The sequence below is a fragment of the Apium graveolens genome, chromosome 11, assembly GCF_009905375.1.
Source record: "Apium graveolens cultivar Ventura chromosome 11, ASM990537v1, whole genome shotgun sequence".
In the NCBI taxonomy this organism is placed as follows: Eukaryota; Viridiplantae; Streptophyta; class Magnoliopsida; order Apiales; family Apiaceae; genus Apium; species Apium graveolens.
This window is the reverse complement of record NC_133657.1, coordinates 67514907-67542282: the sequence shown is the minus strand read 5'-3', so window position 1 is coordinate 67542282 and position 27376 is coordinate 67514907. Positions and strand designations below refer to the sequence as shown.

Sequence of the window (27376 nt, the reverse complement as noted above, 5' to 3'; positions counted from 1 at the left end):
GGAGTACATCCGGAAGCTGTCAGTTTCTTGGAAGAAGATTGGTATCCTGGCATAACAAGAAGCAGCACTCAGTATCCACATCAACTGCTGAAGCTGAATACATAGCTGCTGGGAGCTGTTGTGCCCAAATCTTGTGGATGAGGAACCAACTCCGGGATTATGGTCTGTTGGTATCAAAGATCCCAATATTCTGTGACAATACAAGTGCAATAGCAATCTCAAACAATCCAGTTCAGCACCCGAGAACAAAGCATATTGATATCAGGTATCACTTTATCAGAGAACATATCACAAATGGCACTATGGAGTTACACTTTGTACCCACAAAGGATCAAATTGCAGACATCTTCACCAAACCACTTGATGAAAACACTTTCTTTAAGTTGTTTAGTGAACTTGGGATGTTAAATCTTTCTACTTAACTTTAGAAGTCAATAACTGCAATTTAACCTGGTTAAATTCACTTGTTATTTAATTTCAATATTTTAAGGACATCTGAATTTACATGCCATTAATTATTTCTCGTAATTCAATCATTTATGTGTTTGCATACAATATATATATATATATATATATATATATGTTTGAGCACATTCATATTGATAAAGCTATTTAATTTAATCTTAGTGTACTTAAATAATTTATATTTAAAGGGGTTCATTGAAATTAATATTAAAATATTGCAGCATAATTATTTTTCACAAAAATATAGTATTAATTATAAAATGATAATATCTGTATAAGTAGTGAAATATAATTGTGATTTATTATGTGTTTTAAACATTCTTTTCAATGAAAATATTTTAAAAAGATGTTTATAATAAATTTCAGCAGCTCAGAGGTTGTTGGGTCGCAACAGGAGTTTTAGACTTAAAATTTTTCTATGTATAACTCATCTGTGTCTCCACAGAGAGAAAGCCTTAGAAATTTTCTAAGTACAACTCATCTGTGTCGCCACAGAGAGAAAGACTTAGAAATTTTCTAAGTAAAACTCGTCTGTGTCGCCACAGAGAGTTTATACTCATAATTTTTCCAAGTGTAATCCCTTCGTGTCACCACCGAAGGATCCCAAGCACCGACACTTCTCTGTGGTCGCCACAGAGACACTATAGTGCTCCGTGGTCTCCATAGGAAGTTGTCGCCACACAACACTTAGTGCTTTCATTTTTTTACTGGTTGTGTTGCGAGTATATATACACACACAATTCACTTCTTTTCGATTATATACACACAACAGCAAGAATCGCAGGAGGGAAGAAATTTTGTTTTGATCAAATCAGTAACAGAACTCTGCCAAATTTTTTTAATTTTTGTAGATTTTGAAAGCCCATAACATAAGGATCATTTTGAGTCCAGAATCAACAACTTTCACCGAGTATTTTTGAAGATCGAATTACTTAGTTGTTGCTTGTTTAAGGCTTTGTTTGGAAAAACTGTTACTTGATTTATTCTTAATTTAAATTTTAGGCCTTGTTTGGTTAATCCCTTAAAAAAAATTTTAAGTGTGGTCAATTTATTTTATCTCATAATTTGAAGGGCACAAATAAATTTATTTTAAATCCAAATTTTATTTTCATTTTTATTAAATGGCGAATAATATTTAGATTCCAAAAACAAATTTTGTTTCTATTATTGAACGTGATCCAGTTAAAATGGTACATTTTGAGACATGGATCCATTTTCTAAATAAACACTCCATTGTGCGCTTCACATTAACTACTAATGTAAAATTTAATGGTGAGCTTCTCAGGCATGTGCATACAAGAGCTACAAATTCTTCTGATGATGAACAATTAGCTTTCTCCTTTACTATTGGTGATGATACAATCAGAATCACAGAAGACGATTTAAATGAACATCTTCAACTATCTCGTGATAATTTTGATGACATTCCAGAAGACTGGGAATTACTCAGCTTTTTCAGAGCAATAAGGAGCACATTGACAGAGAATGATGACTTTCCAAAGCACTTCAACAAAAGTCATCTTCCAAATGAATGGAATCTGTTCTTCAATATATTATCTCACTGCTTGGCTCCCAAGACTGGTGGATTCCATGGACTGACTATTTTCCATCAAGTTGTTGGGGTTGCTATCGCAAATAATCTTCGCATCAACTTTGGACGTCTATTCATAAAGCACATTTTGGAGAACCAATCTCAGCATCAAAACTTTATCTTATACACAAGGTTTCTTTAGATTGTGCTCAATGGAAAACTGTCAGAAGCACAAAGGGCATCAACTCACATTGACATCTTGGAAGATCCTCCTATCTTGTCTCCATTGATCGTGACTAAATTGCACAAGAAAGGGAACTATTCAAATGCAAATGCTGCTTTCCTAATAGACCACATGATAGATGTCTTTGCTGCTATCAATGCTTAATATGAAGAAGAAGGAGCTGAAGATGAACCTCAAGCTGCAAATGAACCACTAGAAAACATTGCTCATGAACCTGAAGAAAATGTGAATGTAGAAGAAGATCAACCTGATCCTGAGCTTGGTGATCAAGCAGAGGCTGAAGTTGAACCAGAGCAAGAAGCTGAACTTGAAAATTCTCCACAACCTCAACCTGAAGCTGCTAGTCCACCTCCTCAAGTTGCTGAATCTACTCACTCTAATACATCTGTCTACAGACCAGCTTTCTCAGGTATGGGTACTTCTGCTATGAGTAATACTTTTGAAGCATGCTCTGATATCATTAGTATAGATCAATTACATTTTGACCCACATCACACACAGCTACTTATTGAAGAAGTAGATAGGCGGGGGAGTGAATTTGTCATACCACAAGTTCATAACCACCCTCTAGCGCCCAATCAAACACCTTCAACTCTCCTAGCCCAAACCTAGGAGTATAAGGACCCCATGCAAATAGAGGGAGAAACTGCACTAGATGCAGCAGATAAGGAAGGTACTTTGAGAGAACCCGCAGCTCTGTCTCCTTTGAAGTAAAGTAGTGAATTTTCTGAGACAACTGTAAACCTCCAGGTATCTTCTCAAAAGGATTCTCTGGCTAAAAAGGCAACTAAATATTTACCAGATCTATCTTCTCAACAAGGTAGATCTATTGAAATTCACTTGTCGGCCACGGCATCCTGTAATGAGTCAAACACACTATCCAATATCCAAGCTCTTGAAGAATTAAATAAGTCGATTAGAAGAGTTCTATTTGGTGAGGAAGTATTGACGGAAACAGGGCATTCAACCATTTTACCGGTAGAATATCATGTTAAAGGTCCTTCAATGGATCAACTGCCTTCACAGGTGTTAGAGAAGAGTGTTGTAATCGCTGCCAAACCTAGCGCAGCACTTACCTCCCCAAGACTAAAAAATCTGGATGCATCTGCGGATAGTGGATCAGACATAGGCACGGATCGGCAACCCATTGGCGACGAACTAGATTTAACTAGTGAGCCTAAGGGGAATGTATCTTGATATATACAAGGGGGAGCTGATGTGACGATTGAGAATTTTATGACGTAATTGAGTCAATAAAGTATATGAAATATGATGTGATTATAATTATGTGACTAAGTGATGATTATTTGTCTTATCTGTATACTAGAGTTTAGGAGCGTGGATAAAAACGTTCCAATTTAAAGAGTCAGCTTAGAAGTATTGATGTGGTGTCGGGCCGTCAGGTAGAACGGAACCCGTCCCCGTAAGGAATTAAAGAATATAAAATGTGAATCATGTGTGACTGAATGAAATGAATGAGTAATAAAGTATTTCATCCTAAGTGACGTGTTGACTGGTAAAGATAATGAGAAGCGTAATCGAAACGCTGAGCGTCGGGCCGTCAGGATGAACATGACCCGGTACGCGTAAAAGAGGATAAGGATTAAAGAAGGATACATTCTATGATCAGACCTGAGTCGTTATGTGACTGTATATGTGTGATTGCTTGACTATGTGCATTACTATGTGTTTTGTGTCAATTTTGTGAATTTTAAAGGAATTACGTGATTTAAATAAAGGTTTAACTAACCTTTGTGCATTTTTATAAAATCAACCGAGTAAGATAAAAGCATGGGATCTGTTCTATTATCGTCGTAATGGTCCTAGAGACTTTTTAAAAAAATGATGAGTGAATTTAATTGATGGTCTTTGTATTTTTAAATTGATTTAATGTGAAAAATGTATTTATTAAAGCAAGTTTACGAAATTCATATAAAATCAACTGTTCACTCAAAAATTCATTATGAGTAATGGTTAAAAAGCTAATTTCGAGACCTACGTGTTAAAATTGTCATTTTCAATAATTCTCGACTTCCCGAGAGAGATATATTTTATATTTGAATTTTGTTGCATTTGAGTAAAAAGAAAAGGAATGAGTGAGCTAAAAAGGAATTAGTAGATTACCATTTTGCCCTTGTTTTGGTGGATTATAAATTCATTCACCCTCCCCCATTTTTCTTTTTCTTTCCGTGCACTCACTCTTCCCTCTCTTCTCTTTTCTCTTGTTAGATATATTTGATAATGTCATGGCTAATATGATTTATGTTTAGTTTTCAGATCTTACTTAAACAGGATAAATCAGTACTTACTGGAAGTCAGGACTTAAGGATATCAGTACTTATATTATCAGGAGATAATCATCAGAAGATGGAGATCAGAATTTAAGTGCTGAAGGATGTTCAGATAAGGACAGTAGCTGATTAAAGGAAAGAAGATCGAGATAAACATAAGAAGAGATATGCATGAAGAAGGAGTTCTATGAAGAATAGAATACTTGGAAGAAAAGATATCTGATTGATATATTTTAGGAAGCGGAAATATATTCCATATCAATTAGCGATTATCTTCTAACTGTGTAGTATATAAACACAGACATAGGGTTTACACTATAAGTGTTATCATATTCGAGAAGATTATTCATTGTAACCCTAGCAGCTCTCGTGATAATTATTCATCACTGAGAGGTAATAATTCCATACTGTAACAGAGTTTATTGTTTCAATAAAGTTTGTTTTCTGTTACTTGAGATATTAAAGTTCGATTTGATTGTACTTTACACTGTATTCACCCCCTCTACAGTGTGTGTGACCTAACAAGTGGTATCAGAGCCGATCTGTTAACGCACATACAGTTTAAGATCCACACACAATCATGTCTGACACAGAAACTCCAACTAAGCCTACCAAAACTGAAGAACCCCCAAAGACACAAATTCAAAGTCGGTATGAGACCATCAGAGTTCCCATACTGAGACCATCTGAATATCCCATATGGAAGGTGAGGATGACCATGTTCCTGGAAGCAACAGATCTAGAATATCTTGATAGAATCAAGGAAGGGCCTCACAAACCAACCAAGCTCGCTGTTGCAGTTGCAGGTGAAGCAGCAAAGACCGTACCAAAGGAGAAGAGTGATTATACTGCTGAAGATATCGCATCAATTGCTAAGAATGCTAAGGTACCACACTTACGGCATAGTGCCATTGATAATGTAATGTCAAACAGGGTAATTAACTGCAAGACTGCTAAGGAGATATGGGATGCTCTGGAAACAAGGTGTCAGGGAACTGATACAATTAAGAAGAACAGGAAGACAATACTCACTCAAGAGTATGAACACTTTGACTCAAAGGCTAATGAGTCATTGACTGATTTATATGATAGATTTGTCAAACTCTTGAATGATTTGTCATTGGTTAATAAGGAGTATGATCTTGAAGATTCAAACCTTAATTTCCTGTTAGCTCTTCCTGAATGCTGGGATTTGAAGGCAACAATAATAAGAGACAACTACAATCTTGATGAAACAACTCTTGATGAAATTTATGGAATGCTCAAGACTCATGAACTTGAGATGGAACAAAGAAGCAAGTGGAAATGAGGAAAGTCAAGGACAGTTGCTCTTAAGGCTGAAGAAGAATCCCCCAAGGCAGCTACCTCAAGGAAAGACAAGGGTAAAGCTCTTTTCACAAAATCTGATACTGAGTCATCAAGTTCTGAAAGTAATGATGACTCAGATTCTGAAAGCTTGCCTGAGACTGATGCTGATGAGGAGATGATGAAGCTGTGTGCTCTTATGGTGAAAGGGATCACAAAGATTGCATACAGAAAGTTCAGGAAGGGAAAGAAGTTTTCCAGGAAAGGCACAAGTTCTGATAAGAAGAATTTCAGAAGATCTGAGGGCAGAGGAGGAAAGTCTGATAGAGGAGATTATACCAATGTCAAATGTTATAACTGTGGTGAGAAAGGCCACATATCTCCTGATTGCAAGAAAGTGAAGGGTGACAAAGGCAAGGCTCTTGTCAAAAAGAAGAAAAGCTGGACAGACACCTCAGACTCTGAAAGTGAGGAGAATTATGCTTTGATGGCAAATGTTGATAAAGAAAGTGCTTAGAGCAGTTCTGAAGCTGCTGAAACAAAGGTACCTCAGACTACTTATGCTTTTCATACTGATGATATTAATGAGTTGAGAAGATATCTTAAAACCATGTTTGTTAGTTATAGAGATCAAACTTTAACATGTGAAAGATTAACTTCTGAAAATCTTGTTTTTAAGAAAAGAAATGATTTCTTAGAAAAAGAGTTAGTTATATTCCATCAAACTCAGAAGGATAGAGATGATGCTTTTTATGTTAGGGATGAAGTGCTAAAAATGAATGAATCTCTAAAAACTGAGTTAGAAAAGGAAAGAGAGATTATCGGGACTTGGACTAACTCTGGCAGAACAACTCAAAATTTGCTAAGTAGTGAAAATTGGAAAGAGGGCTTAGGTTATGGAGAGGATAAGAATGATAAAGGAACTGTAGAAATTAAGCCTGTTGTTGTTAAGCAAAAGCCAAAGTTAAAACCTGTTAAGTTTGTAATTGTAAAGTCTGATAATGAGAAATCAGAAGTTAAAGTGGAATTAACTTCTGACAAACTAAAATAGGAAAAGACAGCTGAAGTAAACATAGGCTTAATGACTAAGAAGCAGCTTAAGCATAAGCTGAAAGATGTTAAGAATGCAAACAAGGTAAAATCACCTAGGAAAAATAAGAATGGAAAGGAAGGTGTGAATAAAAGCAATGATTATAAGCCTGTTCCTGATGCTCCTAGGAAAACGTGTCATAACTGTGGAAGTTCTAACCATCTGGCTTCTTTTTGCAGGAAGAATAAGAACATAAACTCCTTACCTTCAAAATCAGGAGTTAAGAGTCAGTCTGTTAGATATAAACCACAAAATCCTTGTTTTCATTGTGGTAGTTTATGGCATTCCATTTATACTTGTAAGGAATATCATAGTTTGTACTATGATTATTATCAAATAAAACCTTCTTTGAAGAAAGTTTCCATTGTTCCTTCTAGTGTAAATTCTGATTCAAAGTCTGACAGTGTAAGTTCTGATAAGAATAATGTTAACATAAACTCTGATGCTAAATCCGCTGTAAATGTTAACAAACTTGATAAGGCCAAAGGATCCAAGCAAGTCTAGGTCCTTAAAACTAATCATTAGTGGTCTTTGTGATTGCAGGGCAACAGGAAAAATATTCTAGTTCTGGACAATGGATGTTCAGGACATATGACTGGAAATAAGGCCCTGCTATCAGACTTTGTGGAGAAAGCTGGCCCAAGTGTTTCGTATGGAGATGGCAATATTGGAAAAACATTGGGATATGGCAATATCAATCTTGGGAATGTCATCATTAAAGAAGTAGCTCTGGTCTCAGGACTTAAACACAATCTGCTGAGTATAAGTCAAATCTGTGACAGAGGTTATAATGTTGATTTCTTTGAAGAACATTGTGAAGTTGTGAGTAAAACTAAAGGCAAAGTTGTTCTAAAAGGATACAGGCGTGGTAACATTTATGAAGCTAAGCTTTCAACAAGAACTGATGGTTCTGCAATCTGTCTGATGAGTAGAGCATCAATTGAAGAAAGCTGGAATTGGCACAAGAAACTCTCTCATTTAAATTTCAACAATATAAATGAACTGGTCAAGAAAGATCTTGTGAGAGGACTGCCAAAGTCACTATTTGCTCCTGATGGCTTGTGTGATTCTTGTCAGAAGGCCAAACAAAGAAAATCTTCATTTAAGAGCAAGACTGAATCATCAATTCTTGAGCCTTATCATCTACTACATGTTGATTTATTTGGTCCAGTGAATTTCATGTCTATTGCAAAGAAGAAATATGCATTGGTCATAGTGGATGAGTTCACCAGATACACATGGGTGTATTTCTTGCACACAAAAAGTGAAACTGCATCTATCTTGATTGATCATGTCAAAAATCTGGATAAATTGGTCAAAGATTCTGTGAAAATCATAAGGAGTGATAATGGCACTGAGTTCAAGAATTTGATAATGGAAGAGTTCTGCAAAAACCATGGAATTAAGCAGGAATTTTCTGCTCCTGGAACTCCACAGCAAAATGGAGTTGTTGAAAGGAATAATAGAACTCTCATTGAAGCTGCACGTACAATGCTTGAAGAAGCAAAGCTTCCAACCTATTTCTGGGCTGAAGCTGTGCAGACTGCTTGTTTTACTCAAAATGCAACACTCATTAACAAGCAAGGAAAAACACCATATGAGATGGTGAAGAAAAAGAAGTCAAATATGAAGTACTTTCATGTATTTGGATGCAAGTGTTTTGTTCTCAAGACTCATCCTGAACAGCTATCCAAATTTGATTTAAAAGCTGATGAAGGAATCTTTGTTGGATATCCACTTTCCATAAAAGCCTTCAGAATCTATAATTTGAGAACAAGAGTGGTCATGGAATCAATCAATGTCTCTTTTGATGACAAGAAGATTACTGGTCTTGAAGATTTTATTGACCATGATCAGCTGAGATTTGAAAATGAAGACTCAAATTCTGATACCGAAAATCCTGACAGTCTAAGTCCTGATACTATAAACTCTGATGGATTAAACTCTAATGTTATTGAAACTGTGGTGACTACGCCAAAGGAAGATGCACCTATACAGGGGGAGTATACTCAAGAACATACCATATCTCAAGAAGCATCAGAACATACATCTGGCTCTTCAAGTTCTGATTCGTCAAATTCTGATAAGCCAAGTTCTGATAGTTCTGAAAATCTAAATTCTGAAGAATCCAACTCAGAGAGCATAGTTTCAGGGGGAGCATCAGAAAATGAAAATGAAGAGACCATGGATCATGGGGGAGCATCCAGTTCTAGAGAAAACCTTCCATCTGTAAGGAAGTGGACTAAATCACATACACCTGATTTGATAATTGGAAATCCTGATGCAGGTGTCAGAACTAGAACAGGTACTTCAAACGAATGTCTTTACAATTCTTTTCTCTCTCAGACTGAGCCAAAAAAAGTGGAAGAAGCTCTTCAAGATGCTGATTGGGTGCAAGCAATGCAGGAAGAGTTAAATGAATTTAAAATAAACAAAGTCTGGACACTAGTGCCAAGACCAAAGAATAGATCTGTTGTTGGTACAAAGTGGGTATTCAGAAACAAAACTGACAGTGATGGCATAATTACAAGGAATAAGGCAAAGCTGGTTGCAAAAGGATATTCTCAACAGGAGGGAATTGATTATGATGAAACATTTGCACCAGTTGCTAGGTTAGAAGCCATAAGGATATTTTTGGCTTATGCTGCTCACAAAAAGTTTACTGTCTTTCAAATGGATGTGAAAAGTGCTTTTCTCAATAGATGTAACACCCCCAGATCCGGGGTCGGGGATCCGGGTTGTTACGGTCTTTCTTTCCACAATATCACTTCACTTAATTAATAATAAATAACCTCATACTGTGACCCCACACTAACACACACCACAACCCGTTATAGTCTCAGAGATGAAATTGAAATAAGTACAAGTCTTTGAATCCACAATTTAAAATTATTACAACCCAAAATGATTACTTGATAATTTACAGTTAATTGCCATTATCTGCCACAAGTTATAATTATACATAATTTGATTCTCAAAAGTAGATGGTCTAAACTACAATGGATCTACCTCTGCAGCTATAGCAGCTACAACATCAGCGGGAAGACGCGGGACGCTTCCCACGCGCTTGCGCTGGGTCTGCTGGAGTCTGGCCATCTCTCCTAACTGTTGTTGTGTGATGAAGAAATAAAGCAAGAGTGAGCCTTACAGCTCACAAGATAATATGTATAGTGATAACAATAATATAAGTATCTAAAAGGATACTTGATAGCATCTCTATCAAATGCAAGATAATTACTTACTAGATATAAGTAAAAACAAGGAATGAAGTTACCAATACTTCACCACACTTATATCATATATAAAGCTACTTGAACTGCCACCGTTCAAAGTATCATAGGTTTTAAGAAAAACATCCCATAGATGAGACCACAAGTTAAGACTTGAATAGATTCAATCTTTGAAAGATTATTGAATGAAAAAGTTATGAGATACTTTATTTAGTCCCGGTATATATATATATCCACATATATATACCCCTTTAAACATTTCCTGAAACCTCTGTTATGTAAAGTATGAACAGAGTTTGAAACATCCAATGAATTTTGGAAAGGAAAAGAATTTTGGCATAAACCCGATATCTTGCTGATCAGGCAAAGATACCAATAAGTAACCTTTTCTACTGTAGATGGATGAATTCCTCACCGGTCATCACCCTGGCCGCATTAGGACCTCGCGCTCGACCGTACCCCGGTCCCTCACGCGTTGATGGACTGCCACCCAGCCACTTACACAATAATAGACCGTACCCCGGCCTGTCGCTTATGCCGACTCAATGAGATGGGCTTACTTCCCGAACGTTGGGCAAGTAATCAATTCATTTACCAAATCTGCAACCTCGTTGCGAATATAAAATACACCACAGAGCCGGATTCCCCAGGTTTTGAGCGAGTATTTAAATCCCCTTTAAAAGGAAGATCTTAAATATAAAAATGAGTTTTGGGATCCGCTCTGACTTTTAAAAATCATTTTGAAGACTCGAAAACACTTTAAAGAGTGTTTGGAGTAAAGCTGATTTAATGAAGTAAATCAGTCCCCAGAATATTAGAAAATATCTGAATATTATTAATTAAATAATATTCCCATAAAGAATAATCTTTATAAAAAAATAATTGAAGTAGAAGTATTAAAATTTATACTTGAAACGAGTATTAAATAACCAAAGATATACTTATATGAAAGTATTATCTTTATTTGAATAATCGAAAATAAGTTTGATTATTGACATCTTATTCTTTAATAAAATAAAGAATATATCTCAGCAAATAATCGGAGTCATAGATCCTCAAATGAATATTCAAATAATATTCAATAAATAAAATAAGCTGAGTCATAATACCTCGAATGAATATTATAAATAATATTCATTAAATAAAATAAAGGAGTCATACATCCTCAAATGAATATTCAAATAATATTCAATAAATAATATAAAAGAGTCATAAGCCCTCGAATGAATATTCAAATAATATTCAATAAATAATAAAAGGAGTCATACGCCTTCGAATAATATTCGAAATAATATTCAATAATAAATAAAGTTTAAAGTTATCGAATAAACCTTATTCGATTAATAGTTTTGAAAACTATGACCATATATATGTATATATATATAAATATATATATATATATATCCATATCCATATATATACAAAATCTACTCGGGATCCTCGACTCCCGGTTTTAGAAAATATTTTCACCTTTTGGGTCCCTATACTAAGGGTATATGCAAGTTACCGCTATCCTCTAGCATAGGTATTATCAAATAAACCAACAGATATATATCTCAAGAATATAAAACAGGCATGCATATATACCATATCACATGCTACAATATATCGCAACATTTGCTAAATAACAATCATGCAATATCACAAGATAATGCATATACATACATTTACATCACAACAACAGTGTATCGGATAGAATACTTGCCTGAGCGACTTGGGGTGAGAAAGGCTCGGGACGAGTCTGGTAACCTATAAACAACAAGTAAGTTGGAATTAAACCAAAATCACTTGTAAATCTATACTTTAACTAACTTAGACTCTAACGCTTGTTTTGCGCTCACCGATTTGCTTAAGTCACTCGTGTACCCTCGGCTCCATCATTTTTAATAATTTAATCTTTACGAGTTTTAAAGCGATTCCTTCGCGAATGACTTACCAACTGCCTAACACACTTACCATAAATGTTTCACACATTAATTAACCCTTTTTGGTCTTTAACCTATGTTTCAAAGTAAGGCGAGGGAAAAAGTTTCGTTCGCGAAACGCCGTTACTTGAAACGGTCGTTTCTCTTAAACCGTAAATCGGAATCGAACGAACTACATATCAAAACGAAGCTCGTAACATGAGCTATCTAAACATGGCAGTGGTCACAATCTAGCAGGGGGTTCTCGGGTCCTAATGCTATGCACAAAAACAGTCCAAAGAAAATCGGACGTTACGACGGCTATGTTTACGTGATTTCCAAATTTTAACCCATTCACAAACAACCCAAATCAACCTCAAATCCAACATACAACCATCCTCCATCCTTATCACATCATAACAACCCCAACCAATTCAATTTAACCATTCATACTTATGCTTAAACTTTACTTTAATCATTCTTAAGTTTCTTTAAATCAAAACCACAAAATTACCATTCCATTACACTACCATTCCAAATCTCAAACTCTAAATCATAACAACAACTACAACATCAACCCACTACTCAAAATCACCTTATAATATATATGAACCTAGGGTTTGGAAATGGTATACCTTCCTTGAAGTGGTGGGTGGAGCTAGGAAGCCTTAAGAAGCTTGGAGAAGCCTTAGGAAAGCTTGGATCTTCAAGAAAAACAAGAAAAAGTTCAAGTTAAAAACTTGAAAACACTATTCATTGTCTTCTTCATTGATTAAATGAAGAAGCTAGAGAAAGAATTAATGGCTTAAACTCATGATATAGCCATAACTAAGCATAAAGATGGTTAGGGAATTTTCTTACCAATTAAGGATGCTTGGATCTTGATTTTGAAAATTTTAGCCTTGAAAAAGTGTAAAAAGCCGAGAGCTAAGTGATGAACAAATGCCTTGGTTGATTTTTTTGATTTTTTGATGAAATGATTTGCTAGCTTGGTTGGCTTGGTTTTGTTTTTGATTTAGCAAATTACTACCTTGCCCTTGAATTTGTGTGGTCCTTAATCAACCACACCTCCCTTCTTCCCATGTCATGCTTACCTCATCCCCATGATGTCATCCTTCCTTCCTTGTCTTCTTTCTATTGGTTGGATGACATCACTCCCATTAATCCCTTTGATTAACTTCCTAATCGTTTGCCTAATGACCGCTGATCTGTTATACGGTTCGCTTAACTTTCGTTCTCGTTTATCGTTTGAAGGATCATACCCGGGATCTTATTACTTAGGTTCCCTTAACCTTTCTCAATACATTATATTCCTTTTTATGATCCTCTATTATAATCCTTTAATTTAAATCCTTTTTATCCTGTTACCTTATACTCAATTCTCTCCGTATCTTATGGATTTCCGGGAAAAACCAAAGTGTTCGGAATTGGATTCTGACGATATTTACATACACTTATATACTTCATAGAGTACTAATAATATCCCAGAATATCCATAACAGAACCCCTACATAGTGTGGCGTGAAAAGTTTTCTCATTCAGCTAAAACACTATTCACAAGGGTTACAAAAAGTTGAAAAATTTTGGGGTTATTACAGTCTCCCCTCCTTAAAAGGATTCCGTCCCGGAATCAAACAGAAAACAAATGGGGGTACTTTTCTAGCATTGTGCTCTCTAGTTCCCAAGTTGATTCTTCCACATTATGATTCTGCCATAGTACTCTGACTAGCTTGATCACTTTGTTCCGAAGCACCTGCTCCTTCTTATCCATAATCCTTACTGGCTTCTCCACGTAAGTTAGATCTGGCTGCATATCCACCTGCTCGTACTCCACTATGTGCCTGGCATCCCGATGATACCTCCTTAGCATTGACACATGGAACACATTATGAACTTGTTGCAAATTAGGGGGTAGGGCTAGCTCGTAAGCTAACTTTCCAATCCGTCTTAATATCTCAAAAGGTCCAATATATCTTGGGCTTAGTTTTCCTTTCTTTCCGAACCTCATTAATCCCTTCCAAGGGGATACTTTCAACAGTACTAAGTCCCCTACTTCATATTCCTTGTCCTTTCGGGCTAGGTCTGCATATTTCTTCTGTCTGTCTTGGGCTGCTACAAGTCGCCCTCTGATAAGATCCACTATATCTTTGGTCCTTTGGACCACTTCGGGTCCGAGCATCTTCCGCTCTCCTACTTCATCCCAGTATAAGGGAGATCGACACCTTCTTCCGTACAAGGCCTCATAAGGCGGCATTCCGATGCTAGCATGAAAGCTATTGTTATAAGAAAACTCGATCAACGGCAGGTGATCATCCCAACTTCCTTTAAGGTCTATTGCACAGACTCTCAACATATCCTCTAGTGTCTGGATGGTCCTTTCACTCTGTCCATCCGTTTGGGGATGGTACGCGGTACTCATATTTAACTTGGTCCCCGCACATTCCTGAAAGCTCCTCCAAAATCTGGAGTTGAACCTTGGGTCTCGGTCTGAGACAATGGACGCTGGGACTCCATGTCGCGTTACTATTTCCTTAAGGTAAATGTCCACCAGTCTATCGACTGTGTATCTCTCATTGATAGGAATGAAATGAGCTGACTTTGTCAGTCGGTCTATAATTACCCAAATGGCGTCGTGATTGGCTTTCGTCCTTGGCAAGCCTACAACAAAATCCATCGCTATCTGTTCCCATTTCCATTCGGGAATCTCCAGGGGTCGCAAAAGTCCACTGGGTCTCTGGTGCTCTGCCTTTACTCTTTGGCAAGTCAAACACTTGTTTACCCATTCTGCTACGTCCCTCTTCATGTTGGGCCACCAGTAATATTCCTTCAAATCCCTATACATCTTGGTACTTCCCGGGTGAATGGAATACCTTGAACTATGGCTTTCATCCAAAATCTCATCTTTAAGTTCTTGAACATTCGGAACCCAAATTCGGTAGGAATACCTCATTATCCCTTTATCATCTTTCTCAGTATGGATCTCCTCTCCAGTCATTGACTTTCTGTCTTCATTCATTATTTTCTCTTGGCACAATCTGATCTTTTCCAATAATTCTGGCTGCATTGAGATCTCAAAAAGCTTTTCAGTTCCGGTTCCGGTTACCTTTACCTCTATTTCCATTTTCTCAAAATCCCTTATCAACTCTTCCGAGGTCGTTATCATTCTGAGTCTTTCCTTTCTACTAAGGGCATCAGCCACCACATTGGCTTTCCCTGGATGATAGAGAATCTCACAATCGTAGTCCTTGATTAGTTCTAACCATCTCCTCTGGCGCATGTTGAGCTCTTTCTGCGTAAATATGTACTTGAGGCTCTTATGGTCTGTGAAAATCTCGCACTTCTCTCCATACAAGTAGTGCCTCCAAATTTTTAAAGCAAATACTATTGCCGCGAGCTCAAGGTCATGAGTAGGATATCTAACCTCGTATTCCTTCAGTTGTCTCGACGCATACGCAATGACTTTACCGTGCTGCATAAGCACACATCCTAATCCTTTGTGCGATGCGTCACTATATATCACAAAATCTCCTTTTCCATCCGGCAATGCCAATACCGGAGCCGTTATCAACCTTTTCTTTAATTCCTGAAAACTGTTCTCGCATTTCTCCGTCCATTCAAACTTCTCTGTCTTACGAGTAAGTCGTGTCAAAGGGGCTGCGATCTTCGCAAAGTCCTGCACAAATCTACGATAGTAGCCGGCCAATCCTATGAAACTCCTTACCTCTGTGGGTGTGGTTGGCCTTTCCCAATTTGAGACCGCCTCTATCTTGGAGGGGTCGACCAATACTCCTTCTTATTGATCACATGTCCTAAAAACTGTACTTCATTCCGCCAGAATTCACACTTCGAGAATTTGGCATATAACTGCTCCTCTCTGAGTATTCCTAGAGCTATCCTCAAATGCTCTGCATGTTCTGCCTCAGTCCTTGAGTAGATCAAAATATCATCGATAAAAACTATCACACACTTGTCCAAGTACTTCTTAAATACTCTATTCATTAAATCCATGAAAGCTGCTGGGGCGTTGGTTAGTCCAAAGGACATTACCAAGAACTCATAATGCCCATACCTGGTACGGAACGCTGTCTTGGAAATATCTTCGGGTTTAATCTTTAGTTGGTGATATCCAGTTCTCAGGTCAATCTTGGAAAAATAAATAGCATCCTTTAGCTGGTCGAACAGATCGTCTATTCTAGGTAATGGGTACCTGTTCTTTATGGTTAGCTTGTTCAACTCTCGATAGTCTATGCACAACCTCATGCTCCCATCTTTCTTCTTAACAAATAAAACTGGTGCTCCCCACGGGGACACACTGGGTCTTATCATACCCTTATCCAAGAGTTCCTGCAATTGGATAGCTAATTCCTTCATTTCTAACGGGGCTAACCGGTAAGGTGCTTTTAAAACTGGTGCCGTCCCTGGGGCCAACTCAATAGCAAATTCAATCACTCTATCGGGTGGTAATCCCGGAAGGTCTTGGGGGAATACATCCTCAAATTCGTTGACTACTGGAATATCTTGTAAGTTGGGCACCTCCTTCTGCGTGTCCACCACATAGGCTAGGTAGGCCTCACTTCCTTTTCGTAGCATCCTTTTGGCCTGAGCCATGGTCAAAAATTTCTGCGTCTGCCTTTTTCCTCTAAATATAATTTCTTTCTTCCCGGGGATATTTAACTTAACTTTCTTCCCTTTACAGTCTATCTGAGCATCGTTGCTAGATAGCCAGTCCATTCCCAAAATTACATCAAACTCCCCTAATTTAAAAGGAATCAGATCAACACTGAAAGATTGCTCCCCTATGCCTATCTCGCAGGCGGGGTGAATCTGGTTAACAGGAATAATTTCATGATTGGCTATTTCTACTTGTAAGGGTTCTATCAAAGGTTTAGCCTTAAGTCTTAACCTACGCGCAAAGTCCTTTGATATAAAAGATTTAGTTGCTCCCGAATCAAATAAAACATTTGCACTGACTGAATTTAGAGAAAGGGTACCTGCTATCACATCTGAATCTTTCATAGCATCCTGGACTGTCATATTGAAAGTCCTCGCAGTAGGTGGCTTATTGGAAGCAGCCCTGCTTGCTCCCGAAGCTGCTGGTTTGTTCATTGGGCATTCCTTCTTCCAATGACCCGAGCGTCCACACTGATGACAATTGGTGGTTGGAACGACAGCAGGGGTTAATGATGGGCACTTATTTGAATAGTGGCCCTCCCGACCGCACTTAAAACAGGTTACTGGCCTTTCCTTACACTCCCCAGTGTGATTCCTTCCACATCTGTTACAGGCTGGCAATGGGGGTCGAGACTGGTTGGAATAGGACATTCTTGACTTCTGGCCGCCCTGGCTCACACTCACACTCATTGGTCGCTTAAACCCAGTGTTCCTTCCTGGCAGGGACACTGCTCCTCGATTAAACCTAGTTGGGAAGCTCCTTCCTGCGGAACCTCCACCCATGCTCATACTTTTCCTCTTTATTCCTTTCTTCTCTCTTTTCCTTCTGCATCTGCTCACTTCCAACTTCTACAATCGTTGCTTTTTGCACCAGAGTGGCATAGTCCGTAAGCTCAAGGATTGCCACCCTATTCTGAATCCATGGTTTCAGTCCCTGCTGAAACCTCCTAGCTTTCTTTTCCTCAGTGCTCACAAACTCCGGCACAAACCTTGATAATTCAGTAAATTTCGCTTCGTACTCTGCTACAGACAAGTCATTCTGCTTTAGCTCCAAGAACTTGAGCTCCATCTGGTTTTCCATAAACCTCGGGAAATACTTTCCCAGAAACAACTGACTAAATCTCTCCCAGGTTATAATAGCATCTGTCTCCATGTTTTTCTTGGCCTCCCACCAGTAGTTAGCTTCTCCTTTCAGAAGGTAGGTAGCAAATACAGTTTTCTGTGCCTCATCGATACTCAAAATCTCAAAAGATTTCTCCATTTCCTTTAACCATGCCCTTGCCTCAACTGGGTCGGCTGATCCGTGGAACTCAGGGGGCTTAAGGGACTTAAAAGCCCTGAAAGAGTTTGCCACTGCATTGTTACTTCCTTGAGGGGGTGGGTTGGGTTGACGTTCCAAATTCTGTCTTAGGAGTTGCATGAACTGGCTCATGGGATCCATGCCTGGGTTTGGTACTGGTTGCTCAACCTCGGTTTCTCCTTCTTCAGCCTCTATCTCAAATCCCTCAACATCATATGTTTCCTCTTCTTCTTCATACAGGGAGTCATCCTGTTCCACATAATCCTCATCTTCCTCTTCACTGTGTTCTTGGTTTCTATTGTCCTGATTATGGCTTCCCTGGTCCTCAGACCCAGGGTTCGCCCTAGTTCCAATCTTTCTTGGCGGCATGATTCTGATAATAATAAAAACAATTATTGGGAAAAAATTCAACGTTAGGTCACAATCATATACCACATTGTGCCTTGCACAGCTCTTATAATGGGGAGAACGTATATCGCAATTCTATTATTTTAAGAAAGTTCTAATACGAAGTGCAGTAATAATAATAATAAAACAGTGATCCCGTCACTATGGAACTGAACTGAAAGGAAACAAATATATACATAATGCGAGAATACATAGTTTGATCTGGTCAAAAGTACAACAGTGCTACAGTCATCTGTCCCAAAAGTGATACACAAGAGTCTATCTGTCTAGTCAGAAAAAGGGATGCTATATACAAGTCAACTATCCCGGAAAATTGGCTCTTACTAAGGCCTCGGCTAACTAGACAACTAGACTATTCCATCATCAATCCTGAATCACACACCGGAACGGGTCAGCTCCCAAACCCTTTCCATCGCGCGACGGAAGATATAGTCGGCCTGCCGCCTGGAGATCCTACCATGCCTGTCCCCCTGGAGAGATCTGAGTCTCGCTCGGGACGTGAGCTCTATCCCCGTAAGCTCCCTCCTCAAGGATCGGGGTATAGAAGCCCTGGTCTCATAAGCTCGGGTACGCCTACCCGCCCTCTCTGCATCCAACTCCCTCCTGGCCTCATCCATTCGGGCCTCGGTAACAGCCACTCGGGTCCTCAAAACATCCTGAACATATCCATGAGCTAACGAAGACTGTCTCTGGGCAGGGTCAAGAGGTGGTGAATCCGGAGCCGCTGAGGGTGCCTCCTCGGTCTGCCTAGGCTCGGAAGTATGGGTCTCTGAGCTGTCATCATCAGGAATCCAAGATAGTGGTGGAGGGGTAGGGGCTCTGACCACCGGAAGTGTTGGTAAAGGGATACCAGCATACACTACCATAGATCCAACACGCTCCTCAGCTACTATGACCTCATCCGGGTCCTCCTCATCTGGAATAGCAATAACCTCTGTCTCTGACTCCTCTGAGGGGTCCTCCTCATCTGAAACAGCAATGACCTCCGTCTCAGGCTCCTCTGGGGGGTCCTCCTCATCCTCCTCCATCTCAGGCTCCTCCTGATCCTCAACATCTAGCAATGCCTCATCATGCTCACGCTCGAACATCTCGGGGTCCTCCATCTCAGGCGCCTACACATTAAACGAGCTAAGTTACTATCATGATACTTATAAGGGTTCCCGTAAGGGTTTTAACTGTCAGCACTACTTTAAGTAGTCCGACCATGAACTTGGCAAGAGTTCTTATTATCTTTGTGAGTTATTATTATATCGTCGCATCATCTCTGAGGTTTATAACGCTTAGCTCTGATACCATTTCTGTAACACCCCCAGATCCGGGGTCGGGGATCCGGGTTGTTACAGTCTTTCTTTCCACAATATCACTTCACTTAATTAATAATAAATAACCTCATACTGTGACCCCACACTAACACACACCACAACCCGTTATAGTCTCAGAGATGAAATTGAAATAAGTACAAGTCTTTGAATCCACAATTTAAAATTATTACAACCCAAAATGATTACTTGATAATTTACAGTTAATTGCCATTATCTGCCACAAGTTATAATTATACATAATTTGATTCTCAAAAGTAGATGGTCTAAACTACAATGGATCTACCTCTGCAGCTATAGCAGCTACAACATCAGCGGGAAGACGCGGGACGCTTCCCACGCGCTTGCGCTGGGTCTGCTGGAGTCTGGCCATCTCTCCTAACTGTTGTTGTGTGATGAAGAAATAAAGCAAGAGTGAGCCTTACAGCTCGCAAGATAATATGTATAGTGATAACAATAATATAAGTATCTAAAAGGATACTTGATAGCATCTCTATCAAATGCAAGATAATTACTTACTAGATATAAGTAAAAACAAGGAATGAAGTTACCAATACTTCACCACACTTATATCATATATAAAGCTACTTGAACTGCCACCGTTCAAAGTATCATAGGTTTTAAGAAAAACCTCCCATAGATGAGACCACAAGTTAAGACTTGAATAGATTCAATCTTTGAAAGATTATTGAATGAAAAAGTTATGAGATACTTTATTTAGTCCCGGTATATATATATCCACATATATATACCCCTTTAAACATTTCCTGAAACCTCTGTTATGTAAGTATGAACAGAGTTTGAAACATCCAATGAATTTTGGAAAGGAAAAGAATTTGGCATAAACCCGATATCTTGCTGATCAGGCAAAGATACCAATAAGTAACCTTTTCTACTGTTGATGGATGAATTCCTCACCGGTCATCACCCTGGCCGCATTAGGACCTCGCGCTCGACCGTACCCCGGTCCCTCACGCGTTGATGGACTGCCACCCAGCCACTTACACAATAATAGACCGTACCCCGGCCTGTCGCTTATGCCGACTCAATGAGATGGGCTTACTTCCCGAACGTTGGGCAAGTAATCAATTCATTTACCAAATCTGCAACCTCGTTGCGAATATAAAATACACCACAGAGCCGGATTCCCCAGGTTTTGAGCGAGTATTTAAATCCCCTTTAAAAGGAAGATCTTAAATATAAAAATGAGTTTTGGGATCCGCTCTGACTTTTAAAATCATTTTGAAGACTCGAAAACACTTTAAAGAGTGTTTGGAGTAAAGCTGATTTAATGAAGTAAATCAGTCCCCAGAATATTAGAAAATATCTGAATATTATTAATTAAATAATATTCCCATAAAGAATAATCTTTATAAAAAAATAATTGAAGTAGAAGTATTAAAATTTATACTTGAAACGAGTATTAAATAACCAAAGATATACTTATATGAAAGTATTATCTTTATTTGAATAATCGAAAATAAGTTTGATTATTGACATCTTATTCTTTAATAAAATAAAGAATATATCTCAGCAAATAATCGAAGTCATAGATCCTCAAATGAATATTCAAATAATATTCAATAAATAAAATAAGCTGAGTCATAATACCTCGAATGAATATTATAAATAATATTCATTAAATAAAATAAAGGAGTCATACATCCTCAAATGAATATTCAAATAATATTCAATAAATAATATAAAAGAGTCATAAGCCCTCGAATGAATATTCAAATAATATTCAATAAATAATAAAAGGAGTCATACGCCTTCGAATAATATTCGAAATAATATTCAATAATAAATAAAGTTTAAAGTTATCGAATAAACCTTATTCGATTAATAGTTTTGAAAACTATGACCATATATATGTATATATATATAAATATATATATATATATATATATATATATATATCCATATCCATATATATACAAAATCTACTCGGGATCCTCGACTCCCGGTTTTAGAAAATATTTTCACCTTTTGGGTCCCTATACTAAGGGTATATGCAAGTTACCGCTATCCTCTAGCATAGGTATTATCAAATAAACCAACAGATATATATCTCAAGAATATAAAACAGGCATGCATATATACCATATCACATGCTACAATATATCGCAACATTTGCTAAATAACAATCATGCAATATCACAAGATAATGCATATACATCATTTACATCACAACAACAGTGTATCGGATAGAATACTTGCCTGAGCGACTTGGGGGGTGAGAAAGGCTCGGGGACGAGTCTGGTAACCTATAAACACAAGTAAGTTGGAATTAAACCAAAATCACTTGTAAATCTATACTTTAACTAACTTAGACTCTAACGCTTGTTTTGCGCTCACCGATTTGCTTAAGTCACTCGGGTACCCTCGGCTCCATCATTTTTAATAATTTAATCTTTACGAGTTTTAAAGCGATTCCTTCGCGAATGACTTACCAACTGCCTAACACACTTACCAATAAATGTTTTCACACATTTAATTAACCCTTTTTGGTCTTTAACCTATGTTTCAAAGTAAGGCGAGGGAAAAGTTTCGTTCGCGAAACGCCGTTACTTGAAACGGTCGTTTCTCTTAAACCGTAAATCGGAATCGAACGAACTACATATCAAAACGAAGCTCGTAACATGAGCTATCTAAACATGGCAGTGGTCACAATCTAGCAGGGGGTTCTCGGGTCCTAATGCTATGCACAAAACAGTCCAAAGAAAATCGGACGTGTTACGACGGCTATGTTTACGTGATTTCCAAATTTTAACCCATTCACAAACAACCCAAATCAACCTCAAATCCAACATACAACCATCCTCCATCCTTATCACATCATAACAACCCCAACCAATTCAATTTAACCATTCATACTTATGCTTAAACTTTACTTTAATCATTCTTAAGTTTCTTTAAATCAAAACCACAAAATTACCATTCCATTACACTACCATTCCAAATCTCAAACTCTAAATCATAACAACAACTACAACATCAACCCACTACTCAAAATCACCTTATAATATATATGAACCTAGGGTTTGGAAATGGTATACCTTCCTTGAAGTGGTGGGTGGAGCTAGGAAGCCTTAAGAAGCTTGGAGAAGCCTTAGGAAAGCTTGGATCTTCAAGAAAAACAAGAAAAAGTTCAAGTTAAAAACTTGAAAACACTATTCATTGTCTTCTTCATTGATTAAATGAAGAAGCTAGAGAAAGAAATTAATGGCTTAAACTCATGATATAGCCATAACTAAGCATAAAGATGGTTAGGGAATTTTCTTACCAATTAAGGATGCTTGGATCTTGATTTTGAAAATTTTAGCCTTGAAAAAGTGTAAAAAGCCGAGAGCTAGGTTGATGAACAAATGCCTTGGTTGATTTTTTGATTTTTGATGAAATGATTTGCTAGCTTGGTTGGCTTGGTTTTGTTTTTGATTTAGCAAATTACTACCTTGCCCTTGAATTTGTGTGGTCCTTAATCAACCACACCTCCCTTCTTCCCATGTCATGCTTACCTCATCCCCATGATGTCATCCTTCCTTCCTTGTCTTCTTTCTATTGGTTGGATGACATCACTCCCATTAATCCCTTTGATTAACTTCCTAATCGTTTGCCTAATGACCGCTGATCTGTTATACGGTTCGCTTAACTTTCGTTCTCCGTTTATCGTTTGAAGGATCATACCCGGGATCTTATTACTTAGGTTCCCTTAACCTTTCTCAATACCATTATATTCCTTTTTATGATCCTCTATTATAATCCTTTAATTTAAATCCTTTTTATCCTGTTACCTTATACTCAATTCTCTCCGTATCTTATGGAATTTCCGGGAAAAAACCAAAGTGTTCGGAATTGGATTCTGACGATATTACATACACTTATATACTTCATAGAGTACTAATAATATCCCAGAATATCCATAACAGAACCCCTACATAGTGTGGCGGTGAAAAGTTTTCTCATTCAGCTAAAACACTATTCACAAGGGTTACAAAAAGTTGAAAAATTTGGGGTTATTACAATAGAGAATTGGAGGAGGAAGTATATGTTGAACAACCTCCAGGCTTTGTAGATTCCAAACATCCAGATTATGTCTACAGGCTTGATAAAGCACTTTATGGACTTAAGCAAGCTCCTAGAGCATGGTATGAGACCTTAGCTCAGTTTCTTGTGGAAAGTGGATTTAACAGAGGAACTATAGACAAAACACTGTTCTACCTCAACCATGGAAAAGACTTACTTCTGGTCCAGATTTATGTTGATGATATCATTTTTGGGTTTACAAATGACAGACTTTGCAAGAAATTTGCCAAACTGATGCAGTCAAGGTATCAGATGAGTATGATGGGGGAACTTAGCTATTTTCTGATCCTTCAAGTCAAGCAGAATGAAGAAGGCACTTTTATTTGTCAAACTAAGTACACCAGAAACTTGCTGAAGAAATTTGGAATGCAAGATTGTTCAAGTGCATCCACTCCCATGGCCACTGCAATAAAACTGGATAAGGATACTGGTAAATCAGTAGATATTACTGATTACAGAGGTATGATTGGCTCTCTACTCTATCTAACTGCTAGTAGACCTGATATCATGTATGCTACCTATCTTTGTGCAAGATTTCAAGCAGATCCAAGAGAACCTCACTTAACAGCTGTGAAAAGAATTTTCAAGTATCTTAGGGCACAGCTGATCTGGGATTGTGGTATCCCGGAGAATCAGATTTTAAACTAATAGGTTACTCAGATGCAGATTTTGCAGGTTGCAAAATTGACAGAAAAGCACAAGTGGAAGCTGCCAATTTCTTGGAGGCAGATTGGTTTCTTGGTTTAGCAAGAAACAAAAGTCAATTTCCACATCAACTGCAGAAGCAGGATATATTGCTGCAGGAAGCTGTTGTGCACAGATTCTTTGGATGAAGAATCAGTTACTGGATTTTGGGTTAACATATTTCAAAATCCCTATTTACTGTGATAATCAAAGTGCTATTGCTATGACAGGTAATCCAGTTCAACACTCTATGACAAAGCACATCAGCATCAGGTACCACTTCATCAGGGAACATGTGGATGAAGGTACAGTGGAATTGCACTTTGTTCCAACAGATCAACAACTAGTAGATATCTTCACAAAACCATTGTGTGAAGCTACTTTTACAAGATTGGTAAATGAACTGGAATGGTTTCAGGTTCTTTCTCTAAATCTGCTTAGTTTGTTCTGATGCATCAGAACTTTCTGATCAATATTTGCAGAATTTAATCTCTTTGTGTATTTTGTGCTTAATTTGAAAAATGTGTTTAAGTACTGACTGTTGTCTGATATATGTTTCTAAACTCTGATAGTGATATGTCTGTTTAGGTAACTATTCAATCCTATGAGGATAACTGTGCTAGATGTTGACTTAGTAGTCTTCAATAACAAGGGATCCCATGTAAGAAGTAATTATTTCTGTGGAAATCTATTGACACAAGCAAATTCTGATAATTGAGCTTAGTGAGTTTACTTTGTCTATCTTATTACTAACTCACAAACTAGAATATTGCTTCTCATCTGTTAAGTTCTGATGCTAGTAAATCTGTTGAATGTAGTAAGTGCTGATAAACCTCACTTATCAAAAGAAAAAGCAAAGAATCAAGGATTAAAATTCAGGTACTCCTTTGAGATCTAGAGTAAAAATGTGGAAGGGACGACCCAAGTGCATGGCTGGGTATTAAGTAAATTTGCATTAGAAAAGCGAAATATTTTCTTGGTGACTTTTCACACTCTATGATTACTGGAGAAATACTCTGATAATAGCATAAATTCTGCTAAGCAGTCGTGACTCACTTACACTGAGAAGCCACTGTAAAATGGAATTTAAAAGATGCACAAAATTAGCACAAAATAGTTGAGGTGGACTCACGCATGAACTCATTCAACACTAGGTTTCAGAATAAAGATAGCTCTTTAGCAAAGTTTTAGTTATGCCTTATTTCTAAGATGTACTGAAGTGAATCAGACTTTTATCCTTGTCTGATATTTAGCTTAATGCACACACTAACACTCCATATGAATGATGAAATCACTGTGGTGATCTATTTTGTTTTAGATGAACAGTCATTGTGTCACATTGCACAAATTCTGAGGACAAGTTCTGATTGCATGTTCTGATGATTATGTTCTGAAGAATATAAATCAGAATTTGTGTGAGGACTTACTAAGATAGGCATTCATTTTTCGAGTTAAGAAATTATGTTCTGATGACCGTTAAGTTCTGATACAAGTCTAAGTTCTGATATTAACGTCTGATTCTTTACTTGACTTATTTGTGGATAAATTTAGAAACAGTCTCGGTTCAAACCTGAATATGTTGAAGTGGAAGATTAACATTCACTATATTTAGGGATAGTGGTACTCGTAAATGAGCAGTCAACTTTTTACTTGTTTCTTGTGCGTATTAAACCATGTTTTCCCTTTCCAATGAATGTTTTTCTTTTTCCAAGTCTGGTGGAGACGAGGTAGAATTAATTCTACCTGTCAGCATTAAATTTCTTTGCGTCTCCTGGCATTCTCTTGCCTATATAAGCATCCACTTCACATCAGCCTTCCCTCAAATCTTGTATCACAAACTCACCTTCATAATCCTTATATCAAAAACACCATGTCAATTAAAATATGTTTGTGAACTACAAAACATTCAACATGGAGCTGAGTTGTGCCGATTGGCAGCAGGAATGGCACGTTACTACCATTCCTGATTAGATTATGGACTCCGTTCCCCAGGAGGTACTCACCCACCTCATGTTCTTCTACATGGATTATCATCGCATCTGGAGCGATTGGAGGAGGAAAGGCTGAAAGCTCTCCGCCAGCAAGAGCGAATCATACGACTCGCTATTCTGTTTGTCGGGAGTAGGAAGAAGAAATGATTTAGTTTCTTCTTCCTATTTTCTTCATCATCAGCCTTGCCCTGCTTCTTAAGGTAGGACAAAGCCTGTTTGACGTTCGGTTTAGCAGCTTAGGGAAATCTTGTACAAGTTCTGATGTAATTTAAATTTCATGAATGTATTCTCTTAATATATTAATGAATTTGTTTTGTTTCAAGATCCTGTCTCTGAGATATTTTGTATGCATTGATAAATCCTGATACATATTATGATGACCATATAAATTCTGTTTTAACTTAAGTTCTGATTTATTTTATCAGTACTTGCTCATTGATTTATAATGATCATTTCACTCGAATTTTTTTTCTGAATCTTGATGTTGCATTGAAAAATAATTAAATAAGTGGGAACAGTTTCATTTTGAATTAAAACTGTTTCACCTTGATTATGGAATAACTGGGTAAGTGGAACAGTTTTTTCTTTGAAAAACTGCAAGTGGGTAAGTAATGATTACTGTTTTCTCGTGCCCATAACTATTCGTTTTTACTGCATGTCTGACAGGTGTCACGGTTCATTTTTTTATTTAAAGTATAAGTAAGACAGAGAGAGTTTTTAATCTTTATCCTTTCATACTTTTTCTCTCTATTTGCTTTTACTCTCTTCTTCTTCTAACGTTGGTTTTTCATATATACATTCTATCAAACACCTAACAGGCACTTATACATCCGATTAATTTCATGGCACCTAAGGAT

At 37.5% G+C, this 27376-nt stretch overlaps 2 protein-coding genes across 2 annotated transcripts in view; both read right to left on the bottom strand.

Moving 5' to 3' along the window:
• Nucleotides 1–3985: 3985 nt before the first annotated feature.
• Nucleotides 3986–20172, bottom strand: LOC141695576 (uncharacterized). Its single transcript, XM_074499814.1, has 3 exons — nt 20045–20172; nt 19336–19551; nt 3986–4063 (listed from the first exon to the last, which is right to left on the bottom strand). Exons 1-3 carry the CDS (start codon nt 20129–20131, stop codon nt 3986–3988), a joined length of 381 nt encoding a protein of 126 aa, XP_074355915.1. The 5' UTR covers nt 20132–20172.
• A 6164-nt stretch (nt 20173–26336) lies between these two features.
• LOC141695575 (uncharacterized) overlaps nt 26337–27376 on the bottom strand; it is a 15074-nt gene continuing 14034 nt past the window's right edge. Inside the window, exon 3 of the mRNA XM_074499813.1 lies at nt 26337–26381. Within this exon, the coding sequence (XP_074355914.1) occupies nt 26337–26381 (45 nt within the window). The remainder of the gene's footprint in view (nt 26382–27376) is intronic.

Bases quoted from the DNA above. Each gene is read 5' to 3' on its own strand.
- LOC141695576 (XM_074499814.1), bottom strand. From the start codon at position 20,131: ATGGCCAGACTCCAGCAGACCCAGCGCAAGCGCGTGGGAAGCGTCCCG. The intron at 19,552-20,044 runs GTAGATCCATTG...TTTAATGTGTAG, and splicing joins TAGCTGCTATAGCTGCAGAG to GCGCCTGAGATGGAGGACCC. The intron at 4,064-19,335 runs GTCATAGTAGCT...AAAAGTCTCTAG, and splicing joins ATGAGGAGGACCCGGATGAG to GACCATTACGACGATAATAG.